Source organism: Cotesia typhae, unplaced genomic scaffold (genome assembly GCF_013202065.1).
Source record: "Cotesia typhae breed Kobodo isofemale line unplaced genomic scaffold, CoteBio_Ctyphae contig_22, whole genome shotgun sequence".
Lineage (NCBI taxonomy): Eukaryota > Metazoa > Arthropoda > Insecta > Hymenoptera > Braconidae > Cotesia > Cotesia typhae.
Window position 1 is genome coordinate 5,277,768 of NW_027423728.1, and position 24,411 is coordinate 5,302,178.

The following is a 24,411-nucleotide window of genomic DNA, read 5'->3' on the forward strand; positions in this document are numbered from 1 at the left end:
GAAGTTATTTTATCATTTTTGTAATAAAAATTTACAGCCAAAAAATTTGACGTATTAGTTGATATTATCCTTATGGTCATATTTATTATTTTTATTATTAAAAGTGAATTTTTGATATTGATATTACTTGAAACGAAAGAAAAAGAGTTATTCATTAAATGAATTATTAATGTGAATAAAGCATAAATGAAGCTAGTTTTTAGTTTTCAGGCTTAATTAAATTATAAATTGGAAAATATTTATAGCTGTCAATTTTTCAAGATAAATACACATAAATTTAAGTAAAAATATTGACCTGGGGGTAATAAGGTTTAAAAAAATTGATGCCAACAGGTTAACAACAGGAACAGTAGACCATAAATCTAATAATTATCTGAATCCAGCCGCAGCAACAGCATTAAGTAATTCAATAAACTATTGCTATACTCTTAATGTAACTAGTAAGTAGAATGATAGAGTGAACAGTGAGCTAAATACCTACACAAAAATTTTTTCTCAACTCATTCATCTAAACTATGTATATTTAGTGCAGTAATCGAATAGTATTAATAAATTTAAGTACGAGAATGTAAATTTATATTTATTACCGCAATATAATCAAGTCTGTAAGGCTGAATCGTCAAATTAATCGTGACTATTTAATAGATAAGTAGAATGGCCTCGATGATAATGGATACTGATCTGATTAAAAACAAGTTTTGTTATTATTATTATTATTATTATTAATTTATTTTTTTAATTGTTTAAAGTTCATCAATATCTGAATGTAAAATAACTTATTGTATATATTTATGATAATTACCTAGCGCCTACAACGACCTGCTGTCTGGCAACATCGAATAATAATTGTGAATATGTAGTAACACCTTCTTCTTGGAATAAACTACTTCTTTCCGCTAAATCTGTAAACAGATAATAAATATATATCATTAAATATATTTAAATATAATAAATACTTTAGATAATATTTATTTATACTTTGATTTTATAAAAAAAATTTTTTTATTAAAATAAATTTACAAATAGCACCTTAACATACTTAAACACGTCAGGAAATGAGTATTTTTTTAATTAATTGAACTTCATAATTAAACTTCTTCAATGAAAATCAAAAAAATTTTTACAACAAATTAAAAACCAAAAAATGAATATATTTATTAATTAATAAAACAAAAACTGAAATAATAGCAAAGGAAGCGGCAGTGTATCGAGTACCTGGAAAAATAGGAGCAAGTAAAAAAGTAACTCGTCAGTCATTAGTTAGTGAATTGAAACGTGGTACGCATCTATAGCTAACTTCTACTCTTCACTACTGGTTGTTACTTTTTTAACGCAATCTCGAATGTACGACGATATTGCATCCTATCTATGTGCTTCTTATCCCTCATCCTCGGCTTCCATTCGCGGAACCCACGATACCCGGAGAAAAAAAAATAAAATCGAAGGTTACTTTACGAGTTAGGTACTACTTCTTTCATGATACCTCGTTATGTTCTCCTCGTTGTATTATACATATATCTCGCTTTTTGTTAGTCATTTTTACGAACATTTGAACGACCATGTCTTATGTGCGCTCTGTACAGTATATTGTATACTGGCTTTTTCATCACATCGCCAACTTCTCGGTTTACTGCTTACTGTATACAGATTACAGGCACATCCAATTGGATATTCTGTTGTATGTACGTATTATTATATTTCCTCGGTATTTATTTTATTATATTAAATAAGAGGAATTCTTGTTGAGCTCGAGCTTTATTCACTTCATTTTGTTTATTATTTATTACTTTTCTGTTTATTAAACGCAGCTGATTGATATTGTGCGAAGTAGCAATTTTAGGTGGTAGTAATTTTAAGAAACGGGGAATATATAGTGGCCCAATGGGTTTGTTTATTACGCGGACGCGACCAAAGGCCAAAGCAGCGATAAACTCGGCCTTTTTTTCCCTCGTAAATACACGTGACATTTTAGTCGTTAAATATATCATAAATCATGAAACTTTAAAAATTTTATTTATTTTTCGGCTTTAAATTGTAAATTGTAGAGATGATTGTTTTTGTGGCGAAAATTTACTAGGCAAATAATTTTTAGACAGTTAATACTGAAAAAAAGAAAAAATTTTTTAATTACGCTGATAGAAGGATTTATTTTTTGAATGTTAAGGGATCATTTTGGTTTGTAATTTAAAAAAAAAATTTTTTTTTTACATTTTTTGAAAGAACAAATATCTTCAAGTATTGTTTAAAATTTTTCAAGTGATAAATTTTATACCTTAGTATAATATTTATTTATTATTTTTAAACAAATGGTAAAAATTTCATCACAAAAAAATTAAAATAACTCGACCTTTTTCATACTCTCAACAAACTTATAATTAATTTCATTTAACAAAGTTCGTGTATTAGAAACTGATAACAACAATTAATTTTAGCATTAAGATATCATTCAATAAATACCACAATTTTCTCCCCACAGACACGGCAATTAATAAGTCTTGTATTTTGCAAGAAAATAATGAGAGATCATTATTATTAATTGCAATCGTTGAGAAAAATTATCTAGATTTTTTATATTACAAAAATTACGAGTAATAGCAAAAAAATGTATGAATGAATGTATGAATTTAAAAAATTTAGATTAATTGATTTGATTTGATATGATATACATTATTTGACATAATCGATATCACAGATAACGCTATTAACCTATGAGTAATTCAGCAATTCAGCCACCGATATACACGATATATATTGAGCGGAGTAAAAAATTAACTAGAATCTTTAGCACGCAATCGAGATAAGTCCCACGTGTAGTAATAAAATCTCAAGATTTTCTTGCGAGTTTTGCTAGCTATGTATATATGGTTCGTGTAACGAAACATTTGAAGTGTATTATATATTACATGAGAAACGTTATGATGAAATCCTTGACGCTAATTAGTCCCGAAAGGACTCAATACTGATGTCAAAGTACATAAAGTAATGAACGAATATTATTTTTTAAAACTTTCAGAATTATAATCAAACCCTCCTCATTTTTCTTATCTTGTAAACATTTTTTTTTGTTTATCATTATCGATGAAGCTTGAAAATTCGGCGACTTACATGATCAAAGATATACTTTTTTATCTTCCTGCCTGTCAATATACGAAACAAGTTATGTCATGTAACCACTGAATATAAATTTGATATTTTTTTATATCAAAAATCTTAATTGACAGTGATGTCTTTCAAACAATAATAGTTAATTGAAAAAACTTCGATTTTTTTTATATGCAAGTCAATGATTTGAAGTAAAAATTTTTCCAATTGTTATTTATTTATTTATTTGACATTACATAAACTCAACAGCTCAAGGGGCCAATAACAGGGTTACTTATTTTTTACAATATTAAAAATTTTGACAGAGTGAAAAAATTAAAAAAAAATTTTTTTTCAATATAGGAGAAAAAAAAATTACCAAGTTCTTTTTTAAAAATTTTTTTTTACGTTATTCGAGTCAATGATTTAAATAAAAAATTTTCTAAACTACGAACCATATAAACGTTTCAAAACACTTAATTAAAAACTCTTGAAGTCGCATTAAATAACAGATAATTAAATCCACAAAGCTATTATCCGAGCTGTGAGTTTTGTCACGACAAAGGGCTTAATGCAACAGCTTGGACATAGCCACCCATACTTTAAAATATGTATGCGTATAGAATGAACGGAGACCACCAGGGTAGGTCTTAATACGGATAATTGCATTATACAAACTTGATCTTTATATTCCGAGCCCTTTTCGTGTTAATCCAGGCCAGGCCATGTGCCCACGTAGACACCCGGCATTGTAGTTACCAGCAAAGTTGACACTAAATTTAAGGCCGAATTTTAAATGTAACAGTATCATGGAAAAAAAACTCTGAGAGGGAATCAACAGGTTGCATCACACGTTTTTTAGTTCGCTTTCACGTTACACGGATCTCATTATCATTTAATGTTAATACAAAATGCGGACATGTGGGTGTACTCCTACAATTTGGGTAATTAATTGCTGATTTTTAAGTTGGCTTGTTTTCGTGTCCTTATATAGTATCAACATGCTAATATAAACATTTGAATTTATGTTTAAATTTTTTCTCGTTGCAATTAAAATTTTCAGATTTATTAAGAAAGTATCATTTGTACGTTGTAGTAATAAAAAAAAATTTTTTATTATAATTCAATTCTATGAAAAATCTTTCGAAGCTTTACGGCAGTTATAAAATAAAAATATTATATAAAATGAAATCATCAGTAGCCTAGTTTACGTAGTTTTTTTAGAAATTAATTTTTATTGAAATTTACTAAGACACACACGTACAAAAACAAAATAACTATTCTTATTTTTCTCACGTGAAAACTATGGCGCTACTTAATCAAACTAAATCTTTTTAAACTGCGTGCGCATATGACAAGAAAAATGGGCGCAAATGATGAACAAAAAGTTATAAAATACTGTGTGAAAAATTAGTTAATTATTTTTTTTTCTAAATCAATTGCAAAATTTATGTTTTTCTTAAACAATAGCTAAGTGTTAGGAGGCGTGCACTTTTAGATTTTCCTAACTAAACGTTTTGTTAGTTTAACGAAATGACTTTTATCAGTGATTAAGATTGTAGTTCTTGAATCAAGAAAATTTTCTTCTCTCAGTGAACATTTTTGAATAATATTTTTTAAAATTCACTCTACGAAACTATTAATAGTTAAAAAATGCGGAAAATGTTTATGCTTATAAACAGTAACCATAGATTGAAGCCAGAAGCTCCGAAGTAATGCATGAATGCATGAGCGTATATACGTATGTATATTTAATCTGTTAGTACCGTATTACGTTTCATTTCTATCTATTCTGTCTGACTGAGTGGAGTGCAGACATAGACAGATATAGGTATAGCTTCACAAATACAGTTGATTGTAGTTCGCGTACACAGCACGAGATTAGATGGAACCTCTCAGTTTTCAGCAAGCTGACGAGGCATATCAAGCTTCTTGGAAGCTCTCTGGATTAGATTGGATACCACTGTTGGTTACAATGCTGGATACATTCAAGTCCATGGAAATATACTCTACTGGGCTGTATTCGTCTACTGTGTGGTTGCGCATGTGTAGGATGGATATGGATAGGGATATGGACACAGATATCGCGGTGTTTATGTTTATGCACTCAGAAGGGAAATACATCAGAGCATGTAATATAGATTGCAACCGGTAAATATCAGCGTATGCAGAACATACAATACTATCTAGTAACGAACCGTTGCTCGTCGGCTTGGAATAGTTACACTTTCAACAAACAATCTGGTAAGTCTTATCGGATCCCATGTTTCGTTTCAACTCAAAATATCTTTACTTGTCTCTCATTCATATATCTCCTCCTATGAGATAACTAAACGCTACACCATGTTTTGTTACGTATGGAACATAAGTGTCTTCTAAAATTTTATTCATTTTTTTTTAGTTCTTTTTCGTGAGAATTTATTTTTTCACATACACTCGGAAAAATGACCCCGTCACAAAGTGACAAAAAAAATCCTAAAGTGCACGACTTATAATCTTATTTTCCATAATAAAATATATTAAAATAAAATACAAAAAAATTGTATAATTATTTAATAATTCAAAACCGATTTGTTAATTCAGCTTAATTATTTTTATTGTTGATATTTGTGAAAAAAAGTAATAAAATAAATGGTTCATTTGAATAAATTTTTAAGCCAAGAAATTCTTGTTCGAAAAATATTTTTTTTCTCTTAATGTATGCCTGATTCTTGAAATTTAATAAAAAATTAACCAATTTTCTTGTTTACAGAAGTTTTAATAGTTTTGTTAAAAAAAAAATTCGGATAAAAAAGGATGAAAAGTAAAATGAATGAATGAATAAGAGGTAAATATTCACGTAATGACGTTTACACACGTAAGCTGGATAACAACAGTCGGATGAGTGAGTAACAAAATATGGCGCTAGCATCAGGTTACAAACACGCGAAAAATTTTCACATACAAATTTAAAAATAAATAAAAGCCGTTTGTCAGGATTATTGATTACTTGCTTTACACACTGGGTTAAACTATCAGATTTAAAGATGTTAAGCCGATTTTGATAAAATGACATATATACAAAAAAAAAAAAAAAGAGTATGAAGTATAATAAATGTTGATTAACTCAAAAATAGTTTTGAATCATCTATTGTACATTTATTTTCAATCTCTCGCCTTTCTGTCGGACATGAATGTTATAAAAGAATTCAATTATTACATATAAATACATATGTGAATGAATACAGTTGCAAGTTGGATAGAACGTCCTTTCAATCGTCCTTGCATAATATTTCAAGGATATATTCCTTACATTTTATATTTATCATGATTTATCATCTTGCTATTTTTTTCAATTAAAAAACTTGATAGTTATGATTGAATTTCTATGATAATGAATAATCAGATGGCCTTTTCGATAGATATTTATCAATAATATAAAATGTAATTATTGAAGGACTGAAAAAAAAAATGAATAAATAAAATAAATTATTAATTCAAAGAAAAAAATTTTTTTTTTAATTTACATTATTTTTGAGATATTTGAGTTCAAATTAATTGAAAAAATTCTTAATATGTCCAAATATGACTAGGTAAGCTCATTTAATGCTTAATGTGATCATATACGTCCGTATGTCATTTTTTGACTCAAGTTGGTGCTGAAAATTTCCAATAGATGGCGCATGATCGCTGAATTGTCTCCTTGCAAGAGAGTTAAGTTTCAGAATCTATATTATGAAATAAAAATAATTTTTTTTTCTTTTAAATCGCATATCTTACAATTTTTTATTTATTGAACATTATTATTGACATATACATTTATAGAAAAAATTGAAAAATAAAGTTAAATAAAACAAATTCTCAAACGCCTAATTCTTTAATCAAGATAACCAGTTTCCTTCAAAATAATTCCCTTCGTTGCAGAATATTTCATTTAAATCAACTAATTTCCTTTCATTATATCAAAAAAATTTCTTCTGCAAGTCTCAAAATATTTTTCCTTTCTTCTGAAGAAAAAAAAAATTTTTTTAACTGCGAAGAAAATAATAAAAAGTAAAGAATTAAAATAAAAATAAAAAAAGCAGGTAATTTGTATCAAGTTGAGTAAGGCAAAAGCTAATTGGTGTAAGAGTCGTCGTCCTGACGTTAAATTCAAGGGGCCAGATAGGAGCATATGTAGCATGCAGTGTGTTATAACCCAACACAAGAGAAGATATAGGATATAGGAGTAAGAGCGATTAACCATGACCAGAGATCTTATACACATTATATTAACGTCCCGAGGCAGATACTGAGAGCGGACGATGAATCGGGCGAGCAATCAAGCTCTCCTCTCTGATCTGGCTCTCCTATCTCCAGAAAGTCTCCAAGAGACTCATACTCGCCGCTGCCGCTGAGAAACTTCGATTTATGCCTTATTCGCAAGGACGTCTGTTTATCCTATGCTACTTCTGGCTTACTTTCCGTAAGTCCTCACTTTACATCATGGACACTCACTCACACGCATAAATATAAGTAGTATAGTGTATGCCCAAGTCCATCCTCCATACAACGATCTGGGCTTCTCATCTGCTTCTTCCCCGGGCGTTTTCACATCTCTTCCTTTTATATCTTAACCTTCTTCTGATCTTCCTCCATCCACTCTCCACTCTCCAGTCGTGGACTTATTCTTCAGGTTGTATGCACGCAACCGACTCCCTTATATGCTCGAGATACTCGACCTTTTTTAGCAGTCTTTTATTTTTGTTTTTTTCTGGTGCCGCTGCTGCTGCTGTCTTTCTTGGTCTTGCCTTTGGTGAAGAAACGAATGAACGATTCCACAAAGGTAGTCGGTGCATATAAGTATGCGTCGGATACGGCTCCAGTTAGCATAACCTGATCTTCACCAGACCCTCTGGCCACCACATTTTGCTTTTTTATTTGTCGTTAGTTTGCTTTTTTGATACTCATGCTTGCACTTCTGTCTATACCTCGATATCGTAGACCGGAGATTGACGAGTTGCTGTGTTGGATATTTATACATAGTAGTCTTCATAGCTCATACATTTACGCCCTGTTCCGGTTTTTACTTTTATCTGACCATGACAAAATTTTTCTTGCTCAATTGATTTGATAGATTATTTCTGCAAACTTTAAATTCAAATTATCGGTAAAATATTAAAAATACGAAAAAATTATAAGAATAATTTTTTGTGGAAAATTAAATTTTCTACAAAAAAAAACTTATCAATTTTATCGTATCTCACGTCCCTTAGCCAGACTGTCGATTCAAAGTTAAAAAACAAAACATTGATGTTCAAAATGAAAGAAAATTTATCCTTTAAAGTTAAATCCTTTCATAAAAAATATTTTGAAAGTGTTGAGAGAGAGAAAAATAAAAAAGTGTAAGTATGAGTATAAAATGTATGGTTATGATTTTTTTATGATGGCAATATGTCTAAGAAGTTATAACAGATGATAGGAAGAGGAAGAGAGGAGTATAAGTAGTATATAGAAGAAGACTCTGATCTAAGAGTTGTGCCCGAGGTCAAAGAGGATTATCCCTTTGAATCACCGTGACAGGTTTAGAGATCGTTAAGATTACTTATTTTATACTTTTTCGCTCATAAGCTTGTATTTCAACCGCGGGATTATTCTGCATTAAAAGATGAATAATTATGTCGGTTTTTGTGAGGCCTAATTTTAAATTAAGGCTTTTTATGTTATTGAAATTTAATTATTATTTTTTTTTGTTTTCAAGGCAATAAGCTTGAAAAATTGATGCTTTAGGTGATAAATTTGTTCTAGGATTCAATGAAAAATTCCTGACATTCCGAGTTGAGTTGATGTCGTCTGGGATAAAAGTGTCAAAAAATTTATTTTACACCTTCAGTTAATTTATGACGCTGAAAATTTTATTAAATTTCTTATAAGAAAAATTTGTACACACAAATAAGAAGACTTTTTTTTTAAACGACCAAGTGAGAAAACTATTAAAAAATTATAAACGCTTACAAAAGTCTTGAAGAACAACATTAAGAGTAAATACTGTTGTAAAGTTAAAAAATTTTTTTACTAAAAAATTTTCAACTCAAGTCCTGCGATTGACAGCTAGTGAAAAGTAAATTAAAAGAAAATATATATAATATAAATCAAATAAATTTATTGCGCAATTTATCATCCGAATCGACAAAAAGGTAATTCGATTTCTGGGAATCGAATCAAACGTGACTGTATTGAGTAAATCTAAAAAGCGCCACCATAGAAGCTGAGGTAGACAGAAAACTAAAGAATGGTGTAAGCAATGGAATAAGAGAATAAAAAAGATCGGAAGCTGAGGTTCGTTTTTTAAAAAACTTCTAAATAAAATTCACTGCGTCTGGACACTGGGAACTCTAAGAAGACCGAGAACTGCTAAGTGAAGAAGTTACTGATGTTCTATAGAATAGCAGTAGTGCATGGCTAGTTTAAATGAAATGAATAAGCGGAACGGAGACAGAAACAGAGATGGAGAAGAAGACAAAGTAAAGATCTACACGTATAGCCTAAGAAATCGGTACGTGAAGTAACGCAGTCCCATTGATCACGACGCCATTCTATCCCCGATCGGCGAGTGGAGCAAAGCCGTTTATCTTTAACACGCGAACTGCACACTAAACATTTGATTTAGTTCTCTACAGTTCTATTTTATTTTTTATTGTATTGTTGCAGGCTGCGAATTGCAGAAACGAAGAACAGAACTAAGGACTAAGAACAGGGGATAAGATGATTTTCGGAGCTTAAGATAGCTTTGTAACTAATCTCTGATCATTGTCGTGAGGGTCTTAATGGAGGGACAATTGTCATAGTTCTTGGTTGTTGGAGTGGTATAATGGCAATGGTAATTTTGGGTTCAACCTGGGGTTTGAATTAAAGACGCTGCCGAGATACTATCAAGGAAATTTAGTCTATTGGTACTTTGCTTTAGTTATTGGACTTTGGATTAACTTTTGAACCTTAGGTGGTAAATATTGTAATAAAATTTGTGTTTTGATTGTGCATATTTTACTTTAGTCCATGAATTAGGCATCAAAGTTTTGTGACTTTGATTATTTTTTATGAATAATTTCAGTTTATTTTCGAAAGTGGCAAATTACAATATTTTCGATAAATTTTCAAAAATTATAGAATTTATATTATTTTTCTGAAATTTTAAGTGACTTTTTTAATTATCCTAAATTTCGTGAAAAAAAATTTCTAATACGCCCATATATAATTTTTTGACGAAGTAAAACTACAAATTACCAACAGATGGCGCATTATAACTGAATCTTCTCATCATTACAGAGTTTATTTGGAGTTTTGAGAAAACATTTAGTATAAGCTATATTATTAATGAATAATATTAATTAAATCCAACCCTTTCAAACAAAAATATTAATTTCCAAAAAACAAAAGTTCCAACAGGTACTTAACATCCTCATTTAATTAAAAAAAATTTATTAACCTCCCGAAACTAATTACCTAAAAACGTCAGCTTAACACTAAATTTTCGTCTCATTAATTACCTCAGAAAAAAAAAATTAAAAAAAAATTTACCTGAGAAATCGCGTGATGCCTAAGTCATTAGTTCAGCAACCTCTCAAGCGGTGAATTTCTCCCACCGAAACCCAAATAATTTATTTTAACATTGAACCATTTTATTCAGTCATATGAATTTATTTTATTTTAGACACAAGCTCTTTCTTTATTTATATTTATTATTATTGTTAATACTACAGCCAGCTTACCCATCACTGCACAACAGTGAGTTGTGGATAGCGCAGTGCGTGACGCTAATGATCGTCTTCAAGATCACGCGCCTCTTTGCATTCACCAGGATTCTTAATTTTATTTTCATCATTCTCATTATTATTATCGTCATCATCACTACCATCAGCTTCATCTCATCATTATCATTATATTATTTTTCGCCTCACTATCTTACCTCGCTAGAACACTAAACACGAGCTCTTCCTCCTGAGATTAAAGTCACAAGCTTCCTTCATCCCGTTTAGAGTCTACAGGTGTCAATAGACACTCTTACTCATGCTCAAGATATTTTTTTTTTCGTAATACGGCCTTCAGGTTCGATCACCTCGACAGGAAATTATTTTTTTTAATTTTAGAAAATTTTTCTTTACCTTTTTTTATGTATTTCGCAATATATCATCTCACATATTATCTCAAAAGATGTATGTAGTTATCCTTGATCTTTCTGTCTTTCTTCCTCTCTCTTTTTTCTCTTTCTTTTCTTTTTCGTATCAACATCGTGACCGTCTTAAGGCGCGACAAATCTGCTGGCGAGCATTCGTCTCGGTACTTGGCGAGCAAAAAAAAAATGCATCTCAATCACAGTGTCTTTTATTAACATTTATGTTTACTAGTTACTCATTGCGCATTGGCTTAAAATTTTTAAATCAATGATTAAAAAAATTTTTTTTAGGAAATTATTATTTAAAAATTGAACTCTATATACAAAAAATTTTTTCCAATGCCAAAAAAAATGTATAATTTTGATTTCAAATAAATAAAAATTGAAAACTTGAAAATTAAAAAAAAAAAATTAAGAATTTTTGGTAATAAAATCAAAAAATGTTATCAAATTATTTTTTTCCATCAAAAATTGTCATAATTATCTTTAAAGGATTTTTCAAATGTTTTCATACACGCGAAGAAATTTTATTAAGAATTACTAATTTAAATTTAAAGTAAATTTCTTTTTGCGTATCGTTTTTCTTTGTACTAGATTTGTAAAAAAATTTTTCCAACTATACAACACGACAATACTTAAAAAAAATTTCCCTTTTTCGGGTAACCCATCTCATAAATACGCACACACATACCCACGTTCTTAAGCAAAGAACAAAAAACAATTATAGTTTTTCGATGTTTGCTTTTACTTAGGACTTGCAGGTCTTCGACCTGTCCAACATACGGTCACCCACTTCTTGCGATACTTATATATATATATATATATATATATATATATATATATATATATATATATATATATATATATATATATATATACTTATATATACTTATTATACATATATGTATTATTTAGTACCTGGATGTTGGTCGGTTCGCTCCAGTACCACAACATATATAACAGCTAGCATGCTCGAAATAAAATAATGCCTCATACTCACGTACTCGATCGCGATCGTTTCGTTTCGTTTTGTACTGACATGCAATGTCCCCCATTCTTTACACTCATGAAACACAATTTCATGATTGAGATTATTTTTTTTCTTAAGCTAAAAAATTATCTAAAATTTTCGTTACTTTTCCATGAAAAAAAAAAAAAAATGGCATTCTGAGGCGTGCAAAAATAAAAGTTTAATTTTGATCCAAACAATAATTTAATAATCGGGAGTTAAATTGATTTATCGTCGCGTAATTTATCAAAAGTCACTGACAAATTAGTGAAAGCTTGCAATGAGTTCGCATTTTATTGTACGAGCGCGTGTTAATTTGCTGAGTGAATACTCTTCTGCCATACATGGATAGTCAGTCGGTAAGGGGAGGAAAGAAGAAGAAAAGAGGAACAAATAAAGGTTATAACTCCGTAACCCCTCGGGATTATTTTTATTTTTATTCTTATAAAAGCTGACATGATAATTGGATCCGTTAATTACTGAGATTCGGAAGATCTTCTCGGTATTCTGGGCCAAGGAAGGATCAGGAGCTCAAGAAAGGGAGGAGGAGCTGGGTATAACTCGAAAAACTATTTACGATAACTGAACTGGTCCCAAAAAAAAAAAAAAAAAAAAAAAAAAAATAGCAACTTGACATATCTGTTTAATTTCGCACGACGCGATAATTATTATAATAAAAAAGGGTTAAAAAACTTTAATTATTAGATTTTCTGAATCTTTGGAATAATGTGTTGTCTCTAAAGAATAAAGGTTAAATAGATATTTTTGTTCTTTGTATTTACTCATAAAAAAAAAAATAAAATTCAATTACAAAAATTTTTATGAATAAAAAAATGCATTAAATTTTATAATCAGGATTTGATTTGATTGTTGTAAAAATTCAATGGTTAAAAATTAAAAAAATGATTAATTTTTCTGCGTAAGAATATGTTGAATGTTATTTTATTATAAAAAAATAAAACTATAAACAAGAAATAAGTGTAATAAAGAGAAAATGAAACTTAACTTGGCAATGGTGCGCTTTCTTCTCAGTCTTAAAAAAATTAAGCCCATTATTTAAACGCACGGGAATTGTTTCTTCGTTTACTGTCTGGCGCCTTAAGGATTCTCAGAGACGTACATAAGACCGGATTCAGATAATTGGATCAGATAATTATTATGTCGTTGTTTTATCAACAAATAGCTACCATTTAACTTATTTTTATTGCCAGTAATTTACTTTAACATAAATATAATAATAAATATTTATGGCATTTTAATAACTTTTTTTTTTAATTTTTATATTGAGAGCAGTGATTACTTTGGTAATTATTGTTTTTAGTGCTACTGGGCAGAATTTTAATTAAAATTGTGAAAACTGCGCTTCGGCTTAATTGAAAAGTATCGATAGTAATTTTTATGAATAGTAGAAAGTGTGTCGATTTTAAAATTTTGACATTTTGAATTAAGACGTGATCATATATGATTTATTGTGTAAAATTTTAAATTATTCATCAGATTGTCAGCCTACGCTAATACAATATTTTTAATAGTATTTAAAAATGTTTGTAATATTTATTGATATTTTGATTTTAATTTAAATACGTCACTTTGGAATTGAATGCTTGTCAACAGTAGAAACGCAATTAGTCAATAAGTTATTTCGAAGTGAAATAACTCTAGCTGCATCATATAATATAATATAATAATATTACTAATACGTATGGTATTACGAAATTGGTGATCATCGGGCTTGTAAGCTCGTATGTCAATGGAATAAGCCCTATATAATTCGATATTAATTGACCCAATTCCTTTGGCAGCGGCTTAAGATCAGTCGATAGTAAGACCCTAGTCAAGTTATAATTGGAGTCATTATTATTCATTAGTGATAAGCAACTAATTGGTTAAACTGGTTGATTTTTTAGTTAACGAAAGATTAATCTGAGATGAAATATCAAAAATTGATTTATTTGTTCAGGTGAAAAAATTGATTCAAGAAAAAAAATTTTGAATCAGAAATATTATTTTGGAAAGTTAAATTTTTAAATTGAGCAGAAAAATTTTTGAACTAAAAAATTTGTCTTGGAAAAATCATGTGATTAATGATTATAATCACATAATTAATCATATGATTATTTTATTAGCTAATAATCATATGATTATTTTATTAGCTATAAAAACACAAAAATTAATATTATTATTTCAAAATTATATCTTCTCAATCAAATGAATTTTTCAATGTGTAAAATAAATTTTTTTCGAGATTAAAAAAGTAGCAATAAAAACCTTACATTTTTTATGGTTTGTTATTTTTATTCCCTCCGTAATAAAGTGATCAAATAACTTGTTATTGTTACTGCTCGTGCTACCATTAAACTGTTCTTTATTAACGCTCAAAAAAAACAACAAAAATTATACGAGGGTGCCTCAAAGAAGTGCTTCTATTTTTTTTAAACTGAGTAAAGTGAACGTTGAAAACAAAAATGTAGTATAAGAAACATCTCAATAACTCTTGTTCGTTAATCCTAGTTTAGTTATAAATGAGTACATTTTTAACGAAATAAACTTTAAGTTATGTTGTGTTATAAGTTATAATAAAAAATTTTTTTAACGCTGTAAGAGACTTAAACTTATAATCACAAGTCTCCAATAGAAGTGATATTACAAACACATGTATATATAATATACTAATATATGTGTGGATGACGTAGTCTGAGAAAACAAGACACGAGTGTCCGTTTCTGAATGGAGAACATTAAGGGTTGATTTGATGGCGATTTTATAGCGCAGACTTGCCGGTTTAATATTATACGGCAGTCGTGAGACGAGAGTCAAATAAGTCCCATGAATATTTTATTTTTATTATTATACTATTTTATTTTATTTATTTTTTTTTTTTTTGACAAAAGTAGACAGACTATAAAAATAAATCCTTGAAGTCACTTTGCCCATACTAAATTTCATTACCTTTTGATTTACACTTAAAAATAAATAAAAAGAACAATGCTCTAAAAAAAAAAAAAAAAAAAAAAAAATTTTTTAAATTATTCTCACTAACAACTCTGTTAGTTGCGTACAAAACACACAACAGACCGTCCATTAATCTTATATTGCGATTACGGTATTATATAGCATGATTTTCTGAGAAAAGCATCTTTACTTCCGGCACGCGAAAACTTGTGTGCGTATAGATGATTTTTTTGTTGGCAAATTGTTAAGTTCTTTTGATGAGAAACGCATTAATGGGTTATTTAAATTATTTTATATATTCTATTCACATTTAAGAGTGAGGTGCTTTTTGCAGATTGTTGGCGAGAACCAGAAAAATATAATTTTAATGGAATATAAGTTGATGATATTCTTGATCTGTCTTTAATGTGTGCATTTATACGCACGCGAATATTCACTCATAGGTTGTTATTAATTTTTTTTACGACATTGATGTCCCTCGCCGGAGGGACAAGCGTTGTCTTGACATCATTACAATTATTTTTATCGTAAATTGCGTACAATTATTCGTTATAAGAAACGATGATTAAGCGCCGGTCAGTTATTGAGTGATTGATGATTGCGTTTATCAGAGAAATAATGAATTATTTTTTTAATCATAAGTTATGATAACACAACATAAATATTTTTTTTTTTGGTTCAACAAAAAACATTTTGTTGCAGAAACAAAAAAAATTCATTTTATTATGCCAACAATTTTATTTTTTTAAGGCCACAGATTCCGTTATTTTAAGAAAAACTAAGAAATATTCTGAGAAATTCTTCACATTTAAAACAATTTACTTACACTATTGGAGAACTAATAATTATTTCCCCTTGCAATTGATAATTAATATTTTTTTATATCATTTATTTTTACTTAAAAAATTTTCCTAGACTTATCACATGAGTCATCGTGACTTGTGTGTCATAAGTCATAGGTAATAAAAAATTGAATATTTTTTGACATAAAAATAAAATAATTCAAAAACTTGACACATTATTTTGTCGAAGCCATTAATTTCAGATTTACAGCGTTTTGTCGCAACATATATTTATATATATTTGTATACATCAATGTATAAGAGAGTATAGCTCACAGATTATATTGGATTGTACTGGATGAAAAAATAAGAATGAACCTCGCGTGGGCAAATTGACGGCACGCGCCTCTCACGTTCTGATTGGGTGGCTCAAAGTTCTTCTGACGATTCCACCACGTAATATAACGTTCACTTCTCACATTTATTGTACATATATATATGTACAATATACACACTTGTACTACAAATTTATTTGTAGATGTATGTGTATAAATATGGAATATAAATTTCTTTATTCGCTTTTCTTAAGTATGTATAAGTATAAGTGCTTATATTATATTATATTATATTATGTTGCTATTTCTTGCGTGGTACAATACAACTTGTTCGTTTTATTTAACTACTACTTGATTTTGTTTTATTATTTCTAACTTTATTAACAGTTTTATGGATTTATTTATTCAGTTGTACTTATTTTTATCTCACAGAGAGATTGCCTATAAAATTTAACTAAAAACAAACTATGTTAGTCTTAATTAGAGCTGGAGGCTAGTTGTTTTTATCCAAATCAATTTTATTAGCGTAATAATGTATTAATTATATTTTATGCCTAGAAATTAACATTTTAATTATTTCCATCTTTTAGAGATAAAATATTCAGAAAAAAAAATTTCATAATAAAAAATAGAAGAAATTTAAATAAATGGATATGTTAAAATTAATTATTTGATTTTAGATTTTAATTTATTGTTTCTTCACCTGATAATTGTCAGAGTTGCCGGTTGTTAGTCGGTCACGCGGACACTTTATAGAACAGTTAGTTAAAATTTATTGAAAAATTAAGAGATTTTTGATTTCTAGTTTTTGAACCAACTTTGAATACATGTAATTTCTAAAATAATAAAAATTTTTAAACCGGCTGACTTTTGTTCGAAAGAACAGACTTGAACCTATTACTTTTCTTTCTAAATTCAATAATCATAGAATAATAATTAAAAAAAATTTATAATGAATAATGAAGTTCAATTCTAAATTTATAAGCTTAATTTAAAATACTATAACTTCTAAAATAATCGATATTTTAATACCAACCAAATTTTATTCTACATACGAGACTTCTATCTACAATTTTTGTCCGAAACTTTTTTTTCTAATCCCCATAATTACCGCTGTAAAAATAAAAGCTTAACTACATACAAGCTTATCAAAATTAACTAAGTTCAAATACTTGCATGTCATTAATAACTGATATTACTCGAGCATTTATATCCGTCTTACGACAAAAATGTTTCTTAAGCATCAAGCCAAGACAGAACACTGGCTTCATATTTACAATAACTAACATAACATACCTTAACGGAAGAATTAATAATATAGAAGCGGAATCGAGGTCTCTAGATATCTAGATACCACTAAAGTTACCTTTAGTGTTTAACATAACAAAAAAATGTATAATATATTTATTATTTATTATTTATACAGTATTATAATATAATAAATAATAAACATACGGGAAAAAAGACTTATGGGTTTAACCTTCTGGTTAGTAAGCGTTAAGAATTGCGACTGCGTGGGCTACATGTGGAAGTGTTTAAGTACGCCTAGATGAGGCCTCACAGCATGCCTCCAAATGAATTCAATTCAATAATACATACATATATACATTTCTATATATGATGGTCTACTATAAACTACACGAAATACCTGGCTGCAGTATAGGTGTATGTACGAACGTTTAGACGGACATGTGTTATGTATTTAAGAGCAACATATGTACTCTAGGAAAAAATGAGAAATGCATGTGTGGATTTTATTTGCTAAGATCTTTCTGGACATTGCATGCAATCCTCAGACTCATTCTCTTGCAGTCTATCTATATGTACATTACACATGCATATGTATATGCAGCTGAAGAGAGCTTCTTTAACAAGAAGCAGACGAAGAGGCTGATGCCGAATAGAATAAGATAAAGAAGATGGCATGTAGTGGATGGAATAAGAAAGAGTATGGTAGCAGATTAGATACAGCATTCAACATTCAGCATTCAGCATATAACACTGAAAAAAGGTAGACGGAAAAGGAGTACACTGTACTATAGAGAGTAAGAGTGGAGTCGAGTGGTAAAAGAAGACTCTCCAGAAAATATCTTGGTGATTTACAGCTGTACACTGAGATTTACTACTCTGTCAGCAGTAACTCTGTCTAAAAGTCTAAGTAGAGGTGCGTATGTTCGTACATACGTTTTACGTACAGTACCTTCATCAGTTAACTATTTTAGCCACTCCCTTTTTATTTATTTTATAGACACAAGAATTCTATAGACATCAGGGTGGCTTATTCACAAGTCTGGTGATCAATTGATTTTTTAGATTCGGAAGCAGTAAAGCTTGTGAATATGTTTGCAAGGGATGATAAGAATTTTTGTGATTACACTATAAAATTTGAAATATCAGACTTATAAAAATTTTTTTAATAAATAAATTATTTAAAAAAAAGTTTGACATTTAGAACATTGAAAAAACTAAAAGTGCTTTTTTTTCAAAAATATATTTTTGATTTGTATTATCAAATATACAATTGTTTATTGTGATTAAAAATGTCGAAAAGTCATTAAGTTAAAGTTTTATTATTCATAATTTGTAATTCTCAGCTGTCACATAGCGACAGTAAATTTCTATTCATAATTAGTATTATTTTTTTTAACTTTTTTGGTGATGAAATTCAGGAATTAAAAATTACTTTTTGTATATTTTATCATAAAACATCTTTATAAGTTTTATTATTTATTACTTCAATGAGTATCGATAAATGTTAATTCTCTAATGTGAACTATTATATCTATGTATGACAAGGATAAATTTATGAGAAAATTATTGAAAATAATTAAGTTCAATTTGTAAAATATTCAAGCTAGTATTTACTATAAAAAAATGTAAAAAGGATTTAAAAAAAAAAAAGAATAATTTTTCAGAGAAATTAAAAAAAAAAGACGAATTAAAATGCAAATAGTTGATCAGAGAAAGTAGGCATAAAATGATAATAACTAAAATCTGAAAAACTTTCTACAAAATAATAGGATTTATTTGTATTGTGAACTTGCATACTAATATCTCGATAGCGATTACTTCTTAACGATGGGTGCCTTTTAAAGGATATCTGCTGTGAGTCATTCCTATCTGCATACTGCATATTTATACTTGTATTTATAGGAGAACATACAGCATATGGATATTTCTCAATCTGTACTTATGTATATCTATATAGTTATAAAGATTTTTCATCCTCATAATATTTATCAGCGAATAACAAACGGATACTCTCTCTCTGTTAGCTGCCGCGTGACGTTGTTACAGTCGATACCGATCATCGATGACCAGAGTACACTTGAGGTCACGTCTATTGTACCAGAATACCGTTCTAAATCGATGTTATTAAAAGCTGTCGAGCTATATACACATACACACACTAATCCGATCGTTTGATATAATACCGTCTATTATCATCATCGTCATCATCATTTATATATTATTATAATTATTATTTCTTACTAAATAGTTTGATTATTTTTAAAATTAATAAGAATTTTGAGCTTAATTTCACAAATTTTAAAATTGTGGGTACTCATTTCAAGGAGAATATTATTGTTGTTATTTTCTCAATTAAATTTCTATCTATAATTTGTAGTACAATATCTAATGCAACGCTTAGTTCTGTCATGTTTATATAATTCGTTTTAGTTGTTTCTTTGTAATTATGTCTGAACTATAAACACTTTACTAGTTTCTTTCTTTTTTTTTTTTTCTTATGTTATTCTTGACGTACGTTCACTCGAGCTAATTTTAGGGTGTTGTATATAATTACTTGTTTGTACATTCGCACAAATTGACTGAAAGTCTAAAATTTACGATGTAAGTAATGTAAGAAAATTTACTAGAGAGTTTACGATACATAAACTTTTTTTTCTATTTCTTTTACACGTAGTAAATAAGCCGCTGAAATTTCGATCCATTGTGGACCGTAAGTCGTAAAAGTGATGATTGGTATTTTGAATTAATGTTTATAGTGTTGATTCTAGACAGAAATTTCACAGATTTTTTTTCCTAGTCACTAAGCTAATATATTAATTGTTTTAAGAATTAACAATTTTTATTGTACTTTAATCAGTGACAATTTTAATGAAAATTTATTTTTTTTTAAATGAAAAATTTTGAACTAAGAAAAAATTTTGGAAAATTTCTCTGACTTGAATAGTGATAAAAATTTTTTTTTTGGTTCAAATAAATTTTACTTTATTCAAAATAAAAAAATTCTTTATAATACTTTCTCTCATAAATTATTTTCGTCTTGATTAAAGTCAATATTTCTATCAGTGTATGAATTTCATCGGGAAATAGTGAGTGCAGAATAAATGTTAACTTATTTAGATAAACTAAACTAAAGTAGGACAAAAGACATCTGTCGAACGCCTCCTTAAACGATAACATGTGTAAAGATATGAGATTCAGTAGCGAATGCTGATGCTGAGTTCGTTGATGTTGATGCAGACTGCACGCATTGTGCATATGTAATCAACAACATACATGAAGGCCTACTATTTTATATTGTCTTGTACAGTAATCGCTGTTTTAGAACGAAAATAATGGATGGAATATTCATAAATTGATAATAATTATTATGAAACTAAGGTTCCAGTTTTTAAAAAATATTTTGTGTTTTGTTAAAGATAATAAATTAATTTTTTTCAAAGTTTAAATCGAACTCCATACATATTCTCTCTGCTGAAAAAAAATACAGATTTACTCCGTACGCAGTATTTTATTTTTTTACTCTGTTACTCCCAATTTTTCACGGAAAATCTATGAATTTTTTGAGTGTTCTACTGTGAAACTAAAATGAATAATTTTCTTACTATTTAGACCGACCTAATTTTGTATTATCTCGAGTATTAGTAGGGTCAAATTCGCTGGTCAGTATTTCCATAATGTTTCTTAATACATTAAGCTATCAGCGCAATTAATTACACAACATAATTCCAATAAATCATAATCATGAGAGATAGAAAGAATGTAGGGTAAAAAATCTAAACAAAATATTCATATAATCTCAAGCTTTCTCCGGATCGCTGAATACTTTGAATCTATGTGAATTTATAAATTACAAAACGTACAAAATCATAAATTGCAGATGAGCGAAATGATTGATACAAAAATAAGTAAAGTAGGAGAAAAACAAACCAGTAACAGAAGAGCGAATCAAGTAAGTAGAGACATTACCCACCCCGCGGTCTTCAGTCAAGATCACCAGGGGGCTTCTTCCATAATCCGTGTAGTATAATAATAAATACAGCAATAATGGATCCTATAATGGATAATGGAATACAGTTTAATGCGCGAATAAATAAATGAGAGTGGAATCAGGTCACCTGTAAAACGGTAAATATACGAGTTCATTAACGCACCATGGCTTTTCCAAGTCCAAGGTATGCCTTTAAACGTCATCCGGCTCCCGGCTCGCTCCATTTATATTAAACACTAAACATTGCACATTAAATGCACCTATCATGCAATATAGTTTCTTACACACGTTAATATAAATAATTCCCCAATAAATACATAATAATACACGTTAAATGTGTATGATTCGTTTTTTTTTTTTAGGCGGACGATTAGATCGTAAATCGCGGATAAACTGCCGAATGATGAGAAAATTCTAGTGCAATCAAGAATTTTCATGATTCCCTACCCTACATGGGAGTGGTCATGTATTTATATAGTGGCCTTTCTATATAAATATATAATAGAGTTTCTTCAGTACTTCTATACTAAGTATTGCTTGCTTCGAGAAGTAGAACGCTCAAAGAACTAATGTAATATAAGGAGGAAGAGGAAAATGATTATTGAGGTGAAGGTGATACTTTTCAGTAAGATTGAGAAGAAGAAGGACACTTTGTATCATATATAATAGTACGCTACTACAGATGAAATTTTTTTCAGTGAATTTAATGTAAATTACTTGTCTTACTGGGTTCAGTCTAATTTTTTTGAAAAGTTTTAATAAGAGTGATTAGAAATTAATTAAAATTTTGAAAAATAAATCATTTTAATCTGAGGCAATGTAACGAGGTTAATTATTCCTATAAAAGTTGAATTAGATGACTTGAGAAAAATTAAATATACTTATGATATATCTAAAAAATTTTTCAATAGATTTTCTAAAAAAATTAACGATTGTACCGATAAAATTATAATTGTGATTAGATTCAATTTAAATACCAATGCACTAATAATTTATCTATAAAAAAGTGCGCTTATTGAATCACTTATGTACCTTTAATACATTAAAAACAACAAGTATAATGACGACAAACATAAATTTTTATAAATATTAAAATCGATCAAATTTCTAAACCAAAGTTGTGTATCGATGACAATCTGTCTATTCACGCGTAAATACCGATGGCTTCCTTCACTTTTTCTCCTTTTTTATTTTAATTCTCAATATTGAATTCCAAGAACCTTCGTTCTCAGCTTGAACCACGTCCAAATATGATTGATGGAACAGAAAACAGTTCTGATCCAATTATAAAACCTACTTTGAATATTGAATAACTTTTAAACAACTTCTTAGAGTTAGTTTACCTTCGTAGGAAATGTGTCGAAAGTCCCCGGTGGCTGTTGTTAGGATCGAGGTGTGGAGAACCAAGAGGAGCTGATGCCAGATCAAAGCCATTTTGTCACGCTCTTTAGCTGGAATAAAACAAAAGAAATAAAACAGATAAATATTTTATACTATATTTTGTATTGAATTGAGAAAATTAATTTTCAGTTCCAAGTTATACATCCTAACTTATGACCTTTTTGACAGTAATGTGGTAATTGATGTAGTAATTTATATTAAAATAAAAATTACATATGTTCAACAAACATAAATTATATACAATATTTAGATAACCATACATTTGATGGCATTAGAAGGCCGAGGTTATTCAATTACTAACTAAACCGGAGATAAAATCTTCATGTCAAATGTGTATTATACACAAACAAACCTTTTTTGAGTGACGGTAAGTTTTCGTTATTAATTAACGATAATGATATTTTAAATGTGTGTACAGTTAGTGATAGTATGTATACACGCCTCTAATCTTCTGTACAGTTTCTGGCTTGAGTTTAGAAAATTTATTTAGATTTTTTTTTTTTTTTTTTTGAAGAGTTGTCATTATAACGGTGAATTTTGGTTCAATGAATCTGTGTTTAGATAAACAATAGATGCATCTTCAAAAATAATTCTTTAATTTTTTTTTGTAAATTAAAAATTCTGTTTTAAATTGAACAGAAATATTATTGAGCAAAGAAATTTATCATGGTTCAAGGGAACAATCTCGTTATAAGTTTGAAAATATTAAATTTTTTTTTTTTTTTTTTTTTATACTTTGAAAATATAATTGAAATAATATTGGCAAGAAGAAAAATCAAAATATAAAAATATTTAGGAAGTTATTGTATAAACTTGAAGCTGTAACTATTTATCGTACTAAAACTTCAAGCTTAACTTTATCGAAAGTGTACTTTAAGAAACTTTTCAAGCTGTAACTTTAAAAGCAATTGATCGATTTCGTTAATCCTTCCTTTGCATACTTCGGAAATAAAAAGTCTTTTTTCATATCAATAAAAAAAGCGTGAGAAATACGGCACTTTTGGAGCTTGCACCAGAATAGTCCAAATAAAATTCCACTAATCCTTAATTTGGAAAAAAAAAATTGTTTTTATTCTTTTTAAGTTCATATAAAATTTTATGATTATTTTATTACCTTTTAAAACACAAAAAATTACTCATTTCGAGCCGTCTGCAGAAATTTTCCTCTTTAAAATAAATTCTTATCGGATTATTTTTTATTAGCAAAAAATTAATCATCCGATTAATAATAAATCCATTACATATAATCAACAACGAGAAAAGCATCCTCTTAAAAAGTGACATAATGTATAAAAATAATAAATATATGTTAATAAATTAACACGTTAGAGCACTTGACGCAATTTCCTTGACATTTACGGGAATTAGCGGGTTTGCGAGTATGATGTAAAAGAGTACACACGATACTTCTCCTGGCGCTCATCGATGCAGAACTCACAAACGATAAGAGCTCCGTCAATATGTGATTATGATTAATCACC

General features: G+C 28.7%; 1 protein-coding gene across 3 annotated transcripts in view; it reads right to left on the reverse strand.

The window, feature by feature from the left end:
- Sema5c (Semaphorin 5c) overlaps positions 1–24,411 on the reverse strand; it is a 74,994-nt gene that overhangs the window by 18,863 nt on the left and 31,720 nt on the right. For 2 of the 3 annotated variants that reach the window (XM_074238487.1, XM_074238488.1), the window contains exons 2-3: positions 22,873–22,980; positions 803–902 (exon numbers count right to left, since the gene is read on the reverse strand). In XM_074238487.1, coding sequence (XP_074094588.1) covers positions 803–902; positions 22,873–22,963 — 191 coding nt within the window. In that variant the 5' untranslated portion in view covers positions 22,964–22,980. Of the gene's footprint in view, positions 1–587; positions 682–802; positions 903–22,872; positions 22,981–24,411 lie in introns of those variants that run through there. The other variant, XM_074238489.1, reaches the window with a different exon arrangement.